Here is a 16,947-nt window from a genome sequence, read left to right as displayed (position 1 = left end):
ATCCCACTTATTATGCACAATCCAGCAGCCAGGGTAATCCTTCTAAACCATCAATCCAATCATGTCACAACCTGTTGGAACACTCCAGTCATTTTCAATTATCCTTGTAATAAAATCCAAATCACTGGGTAGGGACTGACAAGGTCCCCATCCACTGGTACCTCTGATTTTATCTCCTGCCTTTCTCCCCCACCGTTCCTATGTTACAACCACAGACTTCCTGCTGGATCCCATCTCCAGGGTTTTTATACTTACTGTTCCCTCTACCTGGAATATTCTTCAGCAAAATCTTCTGCACAGTGCATCATCTCAGTCTCTGCTCAAGTGGTACTTCCTTCCAATCACCCAAACCTAAAGACCCCTCCCCTATCACTTTCTAACTCAATGCCCCATTTTATTTTCTTCAGAGCATTTACTATCTGATATTGTATTACTATTCTACTTGCTTGTTAGCTCCATAGAGCAGTAACTTTGTCATTTTCTCTTTCTTAAAATGATCTAAATGGATAAAACTATACTTTCCTAGAGTTTTTTCATCTAAATAATTCCATTTCAAGGATCATTTCCACTCTCCCCTGACTCCAACTACCTTCCACACTATACCCTGGTTATACACAGCACACAGAGTGCGACTGTTCATGGCACTTGGTTAATATTATAAGTGTGCATGTTTATTTTCCATTTGTTGTAATCAAGTACTCATGAGGAAGCTACAAGGGCAGTTATTTTGTAAAGAATTATCCTGAGTCTGGAGGAGAGGAGATGAGCCAATAACCATGAGCTCACCAGGCCTTCAAAGCTTCTTCCTTCCCTACAGAGAGCATCCTATACCTTCCAATGGACTTATTTTCAGGACTCACACAGCCAGACTAATGCCACACTCCAACAGCAGTAGCTACTCCAGAGTCTTCAGTGTCTCTGCTGCTAACACCCAGGAACATGTCAACGATGAGATGCCTGGAATTCATCTTCATAAGTCCTCTGTGGGATGAGGTTGGCTTGGACAACTCCAGGCATCTCTGGGATTCTTGCCTTTATTTGTGGTTGAAAGCATAGGCTCTGGAGCTCAACAGCCTGGGTTCAAATTTCTGCTTTGCCAACAACTAGCTGTGTGATTTTGGTAAGTTTGTTATCCTCACCAAGACTAAATGTTCTGCAATAAGGAAAACAGTCCTGTAAAAAAGACTGTTTTTTTTTAAAAAAAAGTTTTGTTTTATTTGTAGTTCTCTCATCAACAATAGGAATAGTAGTAGTTAAGGCTGAATATGGTTAAATGAGTTAATTAATACATATAAAACACTAGCCATCATTATTATGATTCTTTAGTAAAATATTTTCTGTGGCCTTGTATAACTGAGAAAGGTCCCAAAGTTTACATGTATTTAAATGCACATAAATTATCATCTAAATCCTTGGAGCGAAAATATATCTAATAGAAGGTACCTTATTACAACTGAACAGCAAAGAAGATCATCTATTTAGTGATTTTTACATCTAGGGGAGTGTCTCTGAGCTCCTCAAGCTATGTTAAAACTAGAGCTTCCCACAGAATGACAGAGATAGCTAAGCAGCCAGCACAGGAAAGAAACCATTGCTAACCCTCATACTATCACAATGACCAAATCTACTTTTGACTTTGGTCAATGACATAAAAATTTTAAAAAAAGCTCTTAAATAGTATTTTGTTTGGACATTTCTATAGGATTTCATTTCCCTTACTGCAGAAAGTTTAGGGGCAATCAACCAATCATCCAATATTTTTCAACACACTATTACACACAGAGCTCTTGAGAAATGAAAAGTACTATATAAGACATGAAACTTTTCCTCCAAGGAATGACAAAGGCACCCTGTAATGCTTTCAAAAGATGTCAGGCCAAGATAGGAAAAACCTTTAACTTTGAAACACATGCCCTTCATGGCCACATGTAATTGAGAATCTCACCTGTACATTGTTTTGCTATCATGAGTATCCTTATCTAATGTTTGTATGCTGCATTATAAGTACCAAAAAATTATCAGGTCAGACCAGGGCTATTAAAACTTTCAAGACATAGTTTAATTTCTATCTGTGCTCCCTCACATTTAATGGTATCAATTTCTAGCACTTAAATGGCTCTGTAAGACTAATATGAGTTTTTTGTTTGCACTTTTATAGCTATCAAATTTAAATGAGTAGTAAGTCACAGGACCAAAATTATTAACATCTAACATGAACCAGAACACTATAATTACCATAATTCATGCTTTTATATAGATATCAAATTCTCAAAGAAAAAAATTTGTATAAACAATGATCTGAGACTCACTTGAAGACTAGTGATGTGGACATTCTCAAAAGCCTTTCATTTGAGACAGATGCCACAGGAACAATTCCAAAATGCTTTATTAACTCTGCATCAATATTATTAATTTCACTCTTAAAATGTTCTATTACCTTGGGTCTTTCAACACTTTCTTTAATGAAAGTTTTCACTGTACCAGTACACTGACATGATTATAAAGAAGGAGGTTTTCAACTTTGACACCTACCTCCATTTCTTCAGGTAAGCAAACATATGGTTACAGCAAAGAAATAAACAAAAAAGAAAAAGAAATTTGGTCGAATATTGTAAAAGTTTAAATCTATAAGAAAACAATAGTGCTTTTGAAAACAAACATTCCAAGCTTAATCTCAGGGAAAGAGAACCACTGCTGTCTCAAAATTGCATAGTACAATAATATCAATTAATTTAAAATGAGAAACACTTTAACAAGAAAACTTTGTTACTCTCTGTGACTTACCTCATCATCTTTATACCAGGACAAGCTTTCCGCAGTAAGGACAAACCAGTATCCCTTCGAGCCCCCTTTCATGATGCCAATGTTGCTGATGGTGAGCCACCCCTTGCGAATCACCTACGAAAAAGCAGAAATTAGCAGAGGTGTTTAGTTTAACAAAAGCCAATGGAGATTAGATGCCTTGGAATAAGAGAAGTTAAAAACAAGATATTAATTGCAATAAAAATAGTATTTTCCCTCCAAACTCAACTTCTATTGAGTTATTCAAGAGAATTCATCTTCCAAAAGTGCAGATGAGTGAAGGGAAGTCTCTCCTGTCAATGAATGAAATAAAAATCTCAGACTCATCGATGGTGGAAGTGGAGTGACTGAAACAAGAATGAAGTAAGGCAAACTAACAAACTGTGTCAGGCCTGCTTATGGCATTGTTGCTACAATTAAAACATATTTAGTTGATTGAATGAACAATAGACTCTCCATATTCACTGTCCCTTCCCCACTTCCAGCCTACTGGCCCATTTGTTTGCCTGGTTTGCAGCTCATTAGGATTTCCACCAGAGACCTGGCAGCAAATGATGAAAAGAAGAAACTCAGTTCAATCAATTAGCCCCTTGTTGGCCCTAAATAAGGCTGATTGAGGGAGAAAGATGAAATAATAAACTAAAATGAAAAGTTTGGTGTTTTTAATAGTCTTAATTTACAATTTGAATAGCATTTTGTAAAATTTCCAATTTATGAAGTTTAAATCTTCTGGTTGTTCTCTACCATATTATAAAACATGTAGCATTTGCATAAAATTTTTAAAACAGGTTTTAAGTTCTAAAACATTAACAACTTGGATTATAGATTTAACAGAAATTATTTATAGATAAGTATTTATATGAAAAAATGTGAGATTTTGTTCCCCTCAGAATTATTGTGAAGTTAAATTCTGTTATCCAGATGGCATCACTTACCATGTCCTCTATACAAGATAATTTTGTTGTCATAGAACTAGAAATGAAATGCTAAATGCAATTGGATGATATTGTTCTAAAGTCAAAAACTGTCCTACACTTAAATTTCTGTGTTCTACACAAAAACTGTCCCACACTTAAATTTCAGGATGTCCACATGTCGACATGTGGACATCCTGAAATATTTAAAAATTACTTATTGAAAAACTAATGAATGTCAGTTACTAAAGGAAGATGAAAATACCCTAATAATCACATTTCATTTTTATATTGCTATTAACTTTTCTAGTTGAAGAAGGAAGGCCAATCCTAGAGAAAATTATGGAATAGACCAAGGTTCTCATCATTGTCTTCCAAGCCTCTCTCCACATTTCTAGCCCCTGTCACCCTTGATTCCCAGTTTCAGCATTGCCTTCGTGCCCAATTTCCATTTCAGTGTGCTGTTGCTTTTTTAACTCCCATACAGCATCCCTCTCCGGTCTGGGCTAATGCACTTTTCTCTATGGCTTTTTAACTCTCTACTTCACAAAGCACAGACTAATACTCAAAGTATGTGATATAGTTTAGCTATGTCCCCACCCAAATCTCATCTTGACTTTTAACTCCCACAATTCCCATGTGTCATGGGAGGAAACTGGTGGGAGGTTACTGAATTATGGGGGTGACTCTTTCCTGCACTGTTCTCGTGATAGTAAATGAGTCTCACAAGATCTGATGGTTTTAAAAACGGGAGTTTCCCTGCACAAGCTCTCTTTTTGTCTGCTGCCATGCATGTAAGATGTGACTTGCCCCTCTTTCCCTTCCACCACGATTGTAAGGCTTCCCCAGCCACGTGGAACTGTAAGTCCATTAAACCTCTTTTTCTTCCCAGTCTTGGGTATGTCTTTTTCAGCAGCATGCAAACAGACTAATACAGTATGGTTTCTACCAGTTATATTACAATCATTCAAATGCTTTATAAAAATATAGATTCCTGGGCCACCTACCATTCCAAGTGAATCAGAATGTATATATATGAAACCCAAGAATCTATATTTTAATATGTTGCCAAGGTGATTCTTATTCACAATGAAGCTTGAAGCCCATGCATGCACACAAACAATCAAAACTTTATTTTCCTTAGAGTAAATGGTCACATCTATTTAATAGTTTTCAGTAAGAAGGAGCTGGTTAAATTATTTCACACTAAGATCATTACCCACCCTACCAGGGCTTATAAGTAGCATGCTAATCATACCACTCAATGAAAATATACTAGTTATTTCATTTTATCAGAGATGCAGAGCAAGGGTACTGACATCAGTATGTATAATAAATAAATACTAAATATGAATCTGAGCTGTTTTCTTATTTTCTAGTTAAAAATATATATCAGTAGATATCTTACTATAGCACCGTGCATTTCCATGGATCTTGCATGCTCTCTGGAACAGAGAAACTAGGTTATAAAAGCCATTGCAATAACCCAAGTGAAATATGGCCAGGATATGAATTAAAGTCATGATGTATAAAGTTAAAAGGAAACGAACCTACTGAAGAAATATCTAGGAGGTAAAATCAACAGGATTTATGAGTGAATGAGAGTGGGATTAGTGAGGGGAAAGAATAGAACTAGGTAATAGTGCAGCCACTAGCCACTAACCACATATGGTGGTTGAGCCCTATTGACTAGTTGCCATTAAGATGTGCCATAAGTGTTCAAATAAACACTGAATTTTGAAAACTTAATAGAAGAAATAATGTAAAATATCTCATTAATTTTAAACAATTATTACATGTCGAAATGTATTTTACATATATTGGGCTAAATAAAATTCATTGTAAAAATTAATTTCATCTGTTTCCTTTTGTTTTTTAATGTGGCTACCAGAAATTTTGTAATTACATAGGTAGCTTACATTATATTTTTATTGAACTGTATGCTGTTTTAGAATGATTCTGAAACTATCGCAGCTACCAACTTTTAAAACCAACCATTCTAAAGTTCAGAAGGAATAGAGGAAGAAGACCCAGTTTGGGAAAGTGAGGGAATTGATGAATTCAGAAAGGCCATGCTGACTTTGAGGTAGCTGTAGGAAACACACATGGAGTGTGATCTGAGCTCTGAAGCAAAAGGAAAAGGTTAGGACTGGAGGTATAGACTTGCAAGTCATCAGCATATACACTGGTAGCAGTAAAACTCCAAGCAAAATAGCAGTGGTTCAAGATGGAATCCTGGGGGAAATATCAACATTTCAGAGGTAGTCATAAGCATCTGAAAAGGAATGTCAGAGAAACAAAAGCAATAAAGTCATGGAAGCCGAAGGCAAGGTGAATTTCAAGGAGTGTGAGGTTGGAAGCGTGAAATTCAGCACAGAAAGGGATATGACAGTACAATGCAGACATCACAGTGTCTTTAGCTATGCCAGTGTCATGGTGGACAAGGAGTCAGAGTTCATTGGGTTGAAAAGTGAATGAGAAACAAAAACTGGAGGCAGTGACTGGGGAGAGCTCTTCCCAGAGGAAGGTGGAAGACAGTTAAAACCAGAATAGGTCACAGGGCCAAAGGAGGTGATGGTGGTGATAGCTGTTTGGTTTTAGGTTTCTTTCTTTCTCTCTCTCCTTTCTTTCTTTCTTTAGTATGGGCAACAATTGAGCATGTTTTTTGATTAATAATTAGTAGAGAGGGCCAAGCACAGTGCTCACACCTGTAATCCCAGCCCTTTGGGAGGCTGAGGTGGGCATATCACGAGGTCAGGAGATCGAGACCATCCTGGATAACATGGTGAAATCCCATCTCTACAAAAAATTAGCTCAGCGTGGTGGTGGGTACCTGTAGCTCGGAAGGCTGAGGCAGGAGAATCACTCAAACACAGGAGGCAGAGGTTGCAGTGAGCCGAGATCACAACACTGCACTCCAACCTGGGCAACAGAGCGAGACTCTGTCTCAAAAATAATAATAATAATAATTAGTAGCGAGTACGAGGTTGGTGATACAATAAAGAGGATACAAGGACAAAGAAAGAGTGGATAAAATGAACAGCAAAGAGAAGGGTCTAGCCTTGAATAGGAATAAAGCTGCCTCATCTTGTGAGGCCAGGGGAGGTTGAGAGAGTAAGGGTGGACGTAAGTCCTTCGCGAGGAGCATAATAGGAGGCTTAGGAAGGTTATATTTGATCTTTCCATTTCTGTTGACAAAGCAGACAAAATTATCTGGGAGAGTGAGAGTATAAAGTTGGAAGGAAGGCTTGAAGGTAGTGACATTGGGGCAACCAGTAGTTGAGTCAGAGTGGATACAACTAGAATTCATTTTCTTAAATGGCTGAAAGCTGAGAATGAAGAACAAACTTGCAGGGACAGAATCAGTGTAGTTGTGTTCTCTTTTCCAGCAGCACTTTGCATACCTGATGTAGAAGATAAGATGATAAATGGTTATTGATCCAGGGTTCTGAGTTTCTGAATCCAAGTGACCTAAGTATAGAAATGTAATGATGTTGAAGGTTTTAGGTAAGAAAGTAATTCAGGTGATCATCCATTCAATCTAGGTCAAGCAGAGAAATAGGGTCAGGAGCTGCCAGTGGAGAGGTAGAAAATTAGAAGATAAAAGGAATAAGAGTCCAATGAAGTTAGAAAAAAAAAAAAGCAGATACCGTGTAAATGAAGACAAGATGGAGTTTTCAGAGTTTAAGCTGATGCGATGCTAAATAAATTGCCTGATCTTACTGGCACTATTAGATTCATTCCTCAAAGATGCACCACTATTTCTAGAAGCATTTAATGTTGTAGCTGAAAAGGATATTTATTAAACATCATCTAGTCCAGTGGGTTTAGTGAACTGAGCTACAGGACTATTATGTTACTAATAACAGTTAAAATTTTCAAAGAATTGACATAAAAATAGAATATATTTAAGATTATCCCTATGACATAATAGCACTTGCAATGCAATATGCTTTCTAATTTGAAGAGAAAAAGAAGATTACAGCTGCCATGTTGTGAAGAAACATGACCTACATCCCTTACGAGGTACCCATGGAAGTGAGTTCAGCACTGGATGCTGTCAGCAAATAAGCTGCCATCATAAAAAGGTTAAGAAGCACTAATCCAATCCCAGCCCTTCCTTTTACAATAAAGGAAGCACATTTGCCACAAATGGACTTGTTTTTCTGATAACAATCACTCAAAATAGGATTTTAGATGTAACAATTCCTACTTTTTCACTAAGGAATTGAGGGAGAGAAGCCACAAAATCAAAGTAAAACAATGGAATGAGATAAGAAAAGGCAGACATTCAAGAAAAATGGTCAGACCACAAGGAGTAAGACCACTAAGGGGAAATTAATAAAAAGAAAAAAAAAAGGAAAGTATGTGGGAACAGAAGTTAAAGACTAAATAAAATTTGAAAAGAATGCCAAGACAAATAGGATTAGTGGTAGAGGCCCTTCACAGAGAAAGATACAATATAAAATGTTAATTTTATATTCAAATTTAACACTGCCAAAATAAATCTACCAATGTTCATTACAATAGCCACTTACATCTTCTTAGTATTTGAATATCAAATTCTGTTTTGAGTATTCGAGTAAACAAGAACAAGCAAACCCATAATTACATGACCAGAAAGGACCTTGAGAGCTAAAAGGGCATGTTCTCATTTGTTCAGCTGGAGACAAACTGTTTTTTAAAATTTATTGCCCATAAATATCACCCAAGTTTCTTTTGCCAAATAGGAAAACTTTGAAAGCAACTGCAAGACCAGCAATAGTAAGAGTGGAACAGCCCAGCCTCTTCTCTTGGTGATGAGCCTACCCTAAAAGAATATGTGTTCTGTTAGTTTCCTCCATGCTATGAGAAAACAGGTTTTGTCAAGGTCAGCAAAACCTGTATGTTACGGGTAGGTTCAGACCCCAACATCTGGCTGACATACTGGATCATAAAATTAATACAGAGACAAGGAATAAAATCATGAGAAGACAAAAGTACATGTGGAAGATTTCTAGTGTGGCCAAGGTCTTGAACCCTCTGAGCAGGGGGTTTGACCTTGACCTTGCTTATGGTCGACCATGCAAGCTTTTTTCAGCTATGCAGCTGTCTTTTTTTTTTTTTTTTTTTTTTAACCGCAGTAGCCTAGATAAAGGTTGTAATCCAATCACCGTTTGATAGTTTGATCTTGGTAGATTACAAAAACTTATACCTAGACTTTCTCAGTAGATGAGCAGCTGCTTTTATAAAGGTAGTTCACATACCTCAGAGCCCACCTGGCCAAATGCTGGGGAGCTGCATGTGCTCCCCGAAGGCAATGGACAGTCCAGTTACCCAGTTGGTTAGGAAAGATCTACCTTTGAAATCACAGGCATACTCAGGATACAGGTTACCTGTCCTTGAATTCGGCTAGCAGACTCGTTTCTAAGGCACGCCTGAGACAGAGATTTAACTACAGGGAAAAGAGTCTTCCCATTTACAGGCCTGGTAGGCCTCAGGAGGTGAACTAGATTTCCTAATTTTATACTATAAGGTAGCTGACGTCTGTATGTACCACAATGCACTCTATAGGTCATAGTGTTAACCTTTAGAGCCAAGCCTAGGAAGGAAGGGTTAGATCAGCTGCTGTCAGTGCCATTCTGTGCTCTGGGCCAGGGCAAGAAGGGAACTGTGGAGAGTTAACCTCAACTGGTGTGGCTTATTTACAGACTAAGGGTCTCCCCCACCCCACTCACTCTTCTCCTAAGTACACATTCTGAAGCTGACTCTGGATTCATGAGATAGAGGGGAGAATGTCTCCTCAGGAAGCCTAGGCTTCTTAGACCTATAAATTTTCTAAGAGGAGGCAGGAGGAGAAATGCAAAGGAAAAAGGAAAGTAAACATTAGGAGGTTTTGAATACGCTGCATGGAAAAGGAAGGTAACTGAAAAATATCCTGGTGGGTAACTGGAGTTATGGACCCTGCAAATTCCCGAATTTTGCAATAGACAGCCACGTTTCAAGTGTCCTTCTCCAAGAGTATGCATATCGATGACTTCCTCCCTTGATGGTAAATGTACGGTGGCAAAGCTAACTTCTTAAAAACGCCTTTGGGAATGTAATCCTTCAACTTTTGTATCTAGGAACTTGACAGTAGGAGAAGATTCACATTCACATTGAGGAGTGGGTTCACAAAATTCCCATGTTTATTTTGTTGATATTTTATTACTAATGTGTATTAATGATTTCATTTGATCATTGCAGAATTTTCTGATAAGCTATAGAAACAGCATGTCTGAACATAATTTGAAACAAGAAATAAGGAGCAAACACATACCCTTGTGCATAGGCTGGCCTTGAAGTGGACTCTACAAATGCACTGCTTTGACCCCTTTCAGAACCTTCTGTCCATTAGTGGTGCTAAGAGAATGCCCACAGGAGCCATGATTAGCTTTGGGGGAGTGGTATCAAGAAGGTAGAAGCAGAACTGATAGAGTGTTGACTTCTTACCTCAAAGAGGGATAGCCACAGTCCTGGGTGGTCACCAGAATAAGGATTAAACCCAATGGAATAAAAGGTGGGAGAAGATGAAGCAATACTGCTGAGGCTTGAGGAATGGAGAGGCACTCCTGTTGTTCCCTCACTCAGTCCCCCCCAGGAGGAGTAAAGTGACTTCTCACATTGATCTGGATGGATAAACAGGGAAGTGTAGTCCCAGGCCTGTCCTTCCCCCATTCTTGCCCCCATTCATCAAGGGAACTCGCCTGCCCACAGAGGGTGTGTGCTCTACCAGTGGAAGGAAGGGGGTCATGCCTGCAGTTTTCAGGGACAAGTTTAATTCAGGAAAGTGTTCAAAAGTCATTCTCACATAAGACACTTATTAGTCAGTCATCCAGTATTTCCTAAATGCCTATGATGGGTCAGGCACTGTGCCAGGTGCCCTGGCACCAGAAACACAAGTGAGGACCACCACAAACACGCCCAGGTGTGACTTTTAAGTGGCCAGCTGTATGGTAGAAAATAGATTTTCACATCTGATGAACTAATGCTATGACAGGGATAAAGAAGTTGTGAAAACAAGAAGATAAGATGAAGTATATATAAAGGAATTTAAAGAATAGTGAAATTGAGACACAAAATAATCAAATATTTGATGAAAATGATTTTTCTTTGTTTTCAAGACTCTACAAAATCAATTTGTTCCTAATACGAATGAATTGGCTAAGTTACTTTTTTACATTTGGATGTTACTTCATGGTTTTAACCTTCTAGGAAATGAGAGTTTCCTAAGTATCTAAAATAGACAAAGAATATAATTTGACTCCATTTTTAGAAATTCAGGAATAGTAACAATGGCTAACATTTACTAAATATTACTCAGTGCCAAGCACTATGCTAAGAGCTTCACACACATTATTTCTTTTAATCCACATAATAATCCTATGAGGGAGGGAACATTTTCCTTCCTGATAGGCGAGGAAAATAAGATTGCACTTCTGTTTAACCGACAAATCCATGTTTGTAATTAACAGGCATTCCTTGTAGGAGTTTCCATACTGTTTGCAATTTTACTACAATTTGCAGAGCATGCTTAGAGGATTCAACACTTGAATAAAATAAAACCTCTCCGGTCGACTGATTTCAGAGCCCCCACCCTTAACCCACACACATGCAAGGATGTTGGCTACAGTATGGCATCTAATGGCAAGCAATTAGAAGCAACTCATTTTCCTAATAGGAAACTGATTAACAGGTTATGGCATAATCCTCTGATGTTAAATTAAGCTAAACAAAAATACCTAGTACATGATGTGAGAAAAATATTTTTGCCAGTGTGTGCTAATAGTGGGCAGAACCCTAGAGTCAGACTAACTGGGATTGGCTCCTGGTTTCAGTAGTTGCTGCCTGGGTGACACTGGGTCAGTTAAAGGGAACAACCTCCCTTTGCTTCAATTTCTTCATATGTAACATGGAATAATAATAGTAATACCTATAATGTAGAGTTGTTACGAGGATCATATGAGCTAATATACATAAAGGATTTGGATTAGTACCTATTAGTATTATATATATGCTATTATCTCAGTTATGTTTGTTATTGTAAGGACAGAAAAAAATTGTAATATATACCAAAATGTTAGCTATGATTGAAACTTGATGGTAAAATATAAAGTTCTATTTATTTCCTCCTTTCATTTCCCTGTATTTTTCCTATTTTCCTATAATACTTGGGTTATTAAAAAAGTAAGTTGGCATCACATTATTGTTTGTTTAAAAGAGGCAATTTCTTGAGATTTCCTTTAATGTATAATGAACACAGCATGTTGGAAAAAACTGAAACAGATTATAAGCAACCTAGTAGTGAAATAACCTAAGAGCACAACATAAAAAGAAAGCATTCTGAAGTAGTATACGGGAAATCACTGTGATGAAAGAAGCTTGGCTATTTTAAAGAAGGAACTGACTGGATTGACTGAAAACATTAATAGTGTTCAATAAAAGCTGACTGAAAATAAGGAACCAATGTTTAATACTCATATCAAACCCAAGCTTATTAAAATGCAGCTGCCAAAAAATTAATAACTCTCTGGTTCCCTGGTTCCTCTGTAAATCCCAACCTCTACCTAATAACACAGGCATAAGTTTAAATTGTAACCATCTAACAAAGATTTTGTAAATCAAACAGAACTCCAAGTTACTGCTTTGCAAAAGAACTTCATCATGCAACTGAAGGAGCTCCTTTCTCACTTTTTTCTGGACTTCCCAAATCTACAATGACTATGTGTATGGTGCCTTCCTCATCGTCCACTCATTCTGCCCTGCAAAAGCACCAGAAACCTCTTCTCAGTGAGTTTCACTTCCAAAACATTAGCCTATGCTCACATAATGAGGGCATTTTTTATGCCTCTGTGGCTGACTGGGCTTCCGCACTATCTTGATTCTTAAAATTATTTCTAAAGATTTTTTGCTCTTCTTATTGTTTCCCAGAATTTGCTCAAATGCCTGCCTATGCATTATTTTGGCCACATGTACAGTTATTTCTAAGAGTTCACTAAGAGTGAGCTGTTTATTCTCAGAGTTTACTCACCTAAACCACTATAAGATCCAGGCCATTAACCATGATGAAAATCAGGGCTCTCGTTTTTTTTCACTTTTTTCCTGTGTATCTTTTCCATGTGCAGAGCTTCCTTTGAAGTTAATGGGCCCTCCATGTGGAAGGGATTCCAAATGATACAAAACAGAATGAGAACTAAGCCTGTCATCTATTTCTCACATTCAAGGACAAAAATACACACACATGAGGAAAAAATACCTCATAATTATCAAGGCCTGAATAAAATGTGGATGTTTACTAAAAATAATCCAGAGTGCTTATTTAACAGAAGAAGACAAAACACCTTAGTAAATATTTATTAATTATTTAACAGAAAGTTAGTGAGCACCTTAGATGTGTCAGAAAGCATACTGGAAATACAAGAATAAACCAAGGAAACAGTAACACACATACACACAAAGGCACAGTCCCCAAACTTCATGGAGCTTATAGACTAATGAGAGAGTAGGCACTAAACGAAGTCTCACACAGATAAATGTAAAATTATAACTCTGGTTGGTGCTGCCAAGAAGTGGTTCCTTATGTGAAGAGTACTCTGACCTGCAGCGGGTATAAGAAAAGGCGTACTTGAAGTGTTCAGCACTTGAGCTGAAATGAAGAGTGTGCGGCAGGAGTGGGAGAGGGAGAGGCAAACTCAGTGTGGCCACTCTATCTAAAGCAAGAGTGAGCCTCCTACCAGGCGCGTCCGGAGGAGAGGCGAACAACACTTAGTCATGTAATTTATGTGAAGAAACTTGGTTCTTATCCTGAGAGAAATGGGAAGCCTTTCAAGTATTTGAAGTAGGGTAGCAATATGAGATTTTGATATGGTTTGGCTGTGTCCCCACGCAAATTTCATCTTGAATTGCAGCTCCCATAATTCCCTCATGTCGTGGGAGGGACTCAGTGGGAGACAATTGAATCACGAGGGATGGGTCTTTCCCATGCTGTTCTCCTGAGAGTGAATAAGTTTCATGAGATCTGATGGTTTTATAAAGGGGAGGTCCCCTACACATGCTCTCTCTTGCCTACTACCATATGACTTTGCACCTCATTCGCCTTCTGTCATGATTGTGAAGGCCTCCCCAGCCACGTGGAACTGTGACTCCATTAAACCTCTTTTTCTTTGTAATTTACCCAGTCTCGAGTATGTCTTTATTAGCAGTGTGAGAACAGACTAATACATATTTGCCCATGAAAAGTTATTTTCTAGCTCTAGCTTGGTGAAGAGATTTGAGAGAGGAAAAAGGATACAAGGCGATCGATAGTTGACTACTGCAGAATCTTACATTATAAATGATGATAACTTTGACCAAAGTTTTAGAAATGAACATATGGAGATGCAAACAAATTTGAAGAATATTTAGAAAGAGAAGTTAGTATGACAATAATAAATTGGATATGAGAGAATAATAATTGGAAGATGAGAGAGAATGGGGCGTTGAAGATGACTCCCGAGGTTTACGTTTAAGAAACTAAACAGACTGTGGAGGCACATCCGTGGAGAGAGAGTAGGCAGACTATGTTTAGGGAGTGGAGGAGTCGTTAAGTTCAGTCTGGACATGTCAAAATGTGAACAAGTGAAATAGACCATTGACTGTAAAGATGTCTGGATCAGATATGCAAATTTGTGAACTGTTGTTTGCCGATGTAAATAAAACTGTGGGTGTGAAAAAAATGACTTAAAATGAGCATTTGAGTGAGAAAAGAAGACAGCCCAGGACTGAGCCCTGATGGAAGCCAACGTGCAATGTCTGGGAGAAGAGGATGGACCCATGAAGGAAACCGAGGCAGGGCTAGAAGAGAGAGAGAACAGAGAATACTACAGAAATGAATGAAAGAGAATGTCTCAATAAGGTGAAAGGATTGAAAGGTCAAATGCCACTGTAAGGTCAAACGTAAAATTTTTTTCACTGGTTTTAAGGTTACTGAAGAGAGAATACTAAAAATATTAAACAACTGGCCAGGTGTGGTGGCTCACACCTGTCATCCTAGCACTTTGGGAGGCCGAGGCAGGCAGACCACCTGAGGTCAGGAGTTCGAGACCAGCCTGACCAATATGGAGAAATCCCGTCTCTACCAAAAATACAAAATTAGCTGGGCGTGGTGGTGCACGCCTCTAATCCCAGCTACTCAGGAGGCTGAGGCAGGAGAATCACTGGAACCTGGGAGGTGGAGGTTTTGGTGAGCCAAGATTGCGCCATTGCACTCCAGCCTGGGCAACAAGAGTGAAATTCTGTCTCAAAAAAAAAAAAAAAAGTTAGCAACTAGTATGACATCAGTCTGACCAATCCCCAAAGGTGCTGGGGTCGCAGTGCTAAAGCAGGGTACCAAAGGCTCCCTTCTGTGCCAGGCCTTTGTCTTTAATCTCTGGACAGAGGGGAGGATGGAGGGACTCAGAGAGGAGCTTCAGCATCTCTGATGAGAGAGGGGCACTTGCAGGAGCAGCCAGCTGTAACTGGTCTGAAAGCATTAAATATGAGAAAAACCATTCTGGCTCTCCTGATGCATGCTGGCTGGGGAACATCACTAAGTGTTCTTGCTGTGGCCTGATGGAGAGGGGGAGCGCTGAATTAGAATGGGTGGGTGACAGAGGTGAAATTTTCCCATGTAAGTCTGATTTCATATGATGAATCAATACTTTGTCAGCATGTTCCAGATGCAGAAAAAAAAAATTATTCCAAAATTGCAAAAGAAGAAAAAAAAAATAAAAACAAGAATTGGCCAATGAAGAAAACATATCAGAGAATCAGTTTTAAAAGACTTCCTGGAAATTTTGGTCCCTATAGGGAAGCAACAAGATGTGCTGTCATTCATTCAAATTAAAGCTATAGAGCAATTTATCAATGTCAAATGAGAATGGCTGACAAATTTTAAGGTTTTGGGTTCCTAGAACAGCCTAGAAAAATTTATTTACCCTATTACACCTCTGAAAAAGAGTACCAATAGTATTACTAAGGAGATGCTCACACACTCAGGTATTAAATAAGTGTTAGTAGCCAATCCTTCGTAGAGAACCCACTACCATAAATACTGACGTTCTAGGGAAAAATGCATGCATAGATCTAATGTAGAATCCCAGTTTTAAATCTCTTCCAATGTGAAGGAATCAAGGACCTTCCTTCCTCACCTTTGATTGCTCTGTGGATTTTGGCCTACAGGATGTGAGGATATAGACACCATTAAGCAAATAGCTGTGGGTGACTGAGGCTTTCACCTTGTGCAAACCACAAAAATACTTTCCTGTCAGTCTGGTTAACCCCGTGCACTTTAGTCTTGAGGTCCTGAGGAGTGGCTTACCAACTCCCCTGTTCAGTGCCACAATCTCTTATGTATGACCCAGTTGTCTTTCCTCCTAGCAAGCAAGAGAACACACTTCACAACTTCTAACTTGCCCTTAGGTATCACTACCTTTTTCAGTGTTTCTAAGGATTTACCTGCCAGTAATTACTAGGGGACAAAACAAAAGAGCTCATTCCTAAAAAACAATCTCTTTCTCCTCTCTCCACTTCAAACACAATTTAGCTTCAAGAGAAAGATCAAAGATGATACTTGTGGGACCCTGATTCACTATTAGTCCATTTTCACACTGCTGATAAAGACATACCGAAGACTAGGATGAAAAAGAAGTTTAAATGGACTTACAGTTCCACATGGTTGGGAAGGCCTCAAAATCACAGTGGGAGATGAAAGGCACTTCTTACATGGTGGCGGCAAGAAAAAAATGAGGAAGAAGCAAAAGCAGAAACCCCTGATAAACCCATCAGATTTCCTGAGACTTACTCATTATCATGAGAATAGGATGGGAAAGACTGGCCCCAGTGATTCAATTACCTCCCCCAGCGTCCCTCCCACTACACGTGGGAATTCTGAGAGATACAATTCAGGGTGAGATTTGCGTGGAGACACAGCCAAACCATATCCATCACAAAGACTAAATATAAGAGCCATGCACATATAAAAGAAAATGCCACCATTCTGATATTCTAAAATAGAGAGAGGGCTTAGGTCTCAGTGAAGACTTTTTTTTTTTTTTTTTTTTTTTTTTTTTTTTTGAGATGTAGTTTTGCTCTTGTTGCCCAGGCTGGAATGCAATGGCATGATCTTGGCTCACCGCAACCTCCACCTCCCAGGTTCAAGCGACTCTCCTGCCTCAGCCTCCCAAGTAGCTGGGAT

General features: G+C 38.6%; 1 protein-coding gene across 6 annotated transcripts in view; it reads right to left on the bottom strand.

The window, feature by feature from the left end:
* DNM3 (dynamin 3) overlaps positions 1–16,947 on the bottom strand; it is a 572,648-nt gene that overhangs the window by 285,924 nt on the left and 269,777 nt on the right. For all 6 annotated transcript variants that reach the window (XM_030935982.1, XM_030935983.1, XM_030935986.1 and 3 more), the window contains one exon: positions 2,785–2,898. In XM_030935982.1, the coding sequence (XP_030791842.1) occupies positions 2,785–2,898 (114 nt within the window). The remainder of the gene's footprint in view (positions 1–2,784; positions 2,899–16,947) is intronic.

The sequence above is a fragment of the Rhinopithecus roxellana genome, chromosome 8 (assembly GCF_007565055.1).
Source record: "Rhinopithecus roxellana isolate Shanxi Qingling chromosome 8, ASM756505v1, whole genome shotgun sequence".
Lineage (NCBI taxonomy): Eukaryota > Metazoa > Chordata > Mammalia > Primates > Cercopithecidae > Rhinopithecus > Rhinopithecus roxellana.
This window is presented reverse-complemented; position numbering and strand designations above follow the sequence as displayed.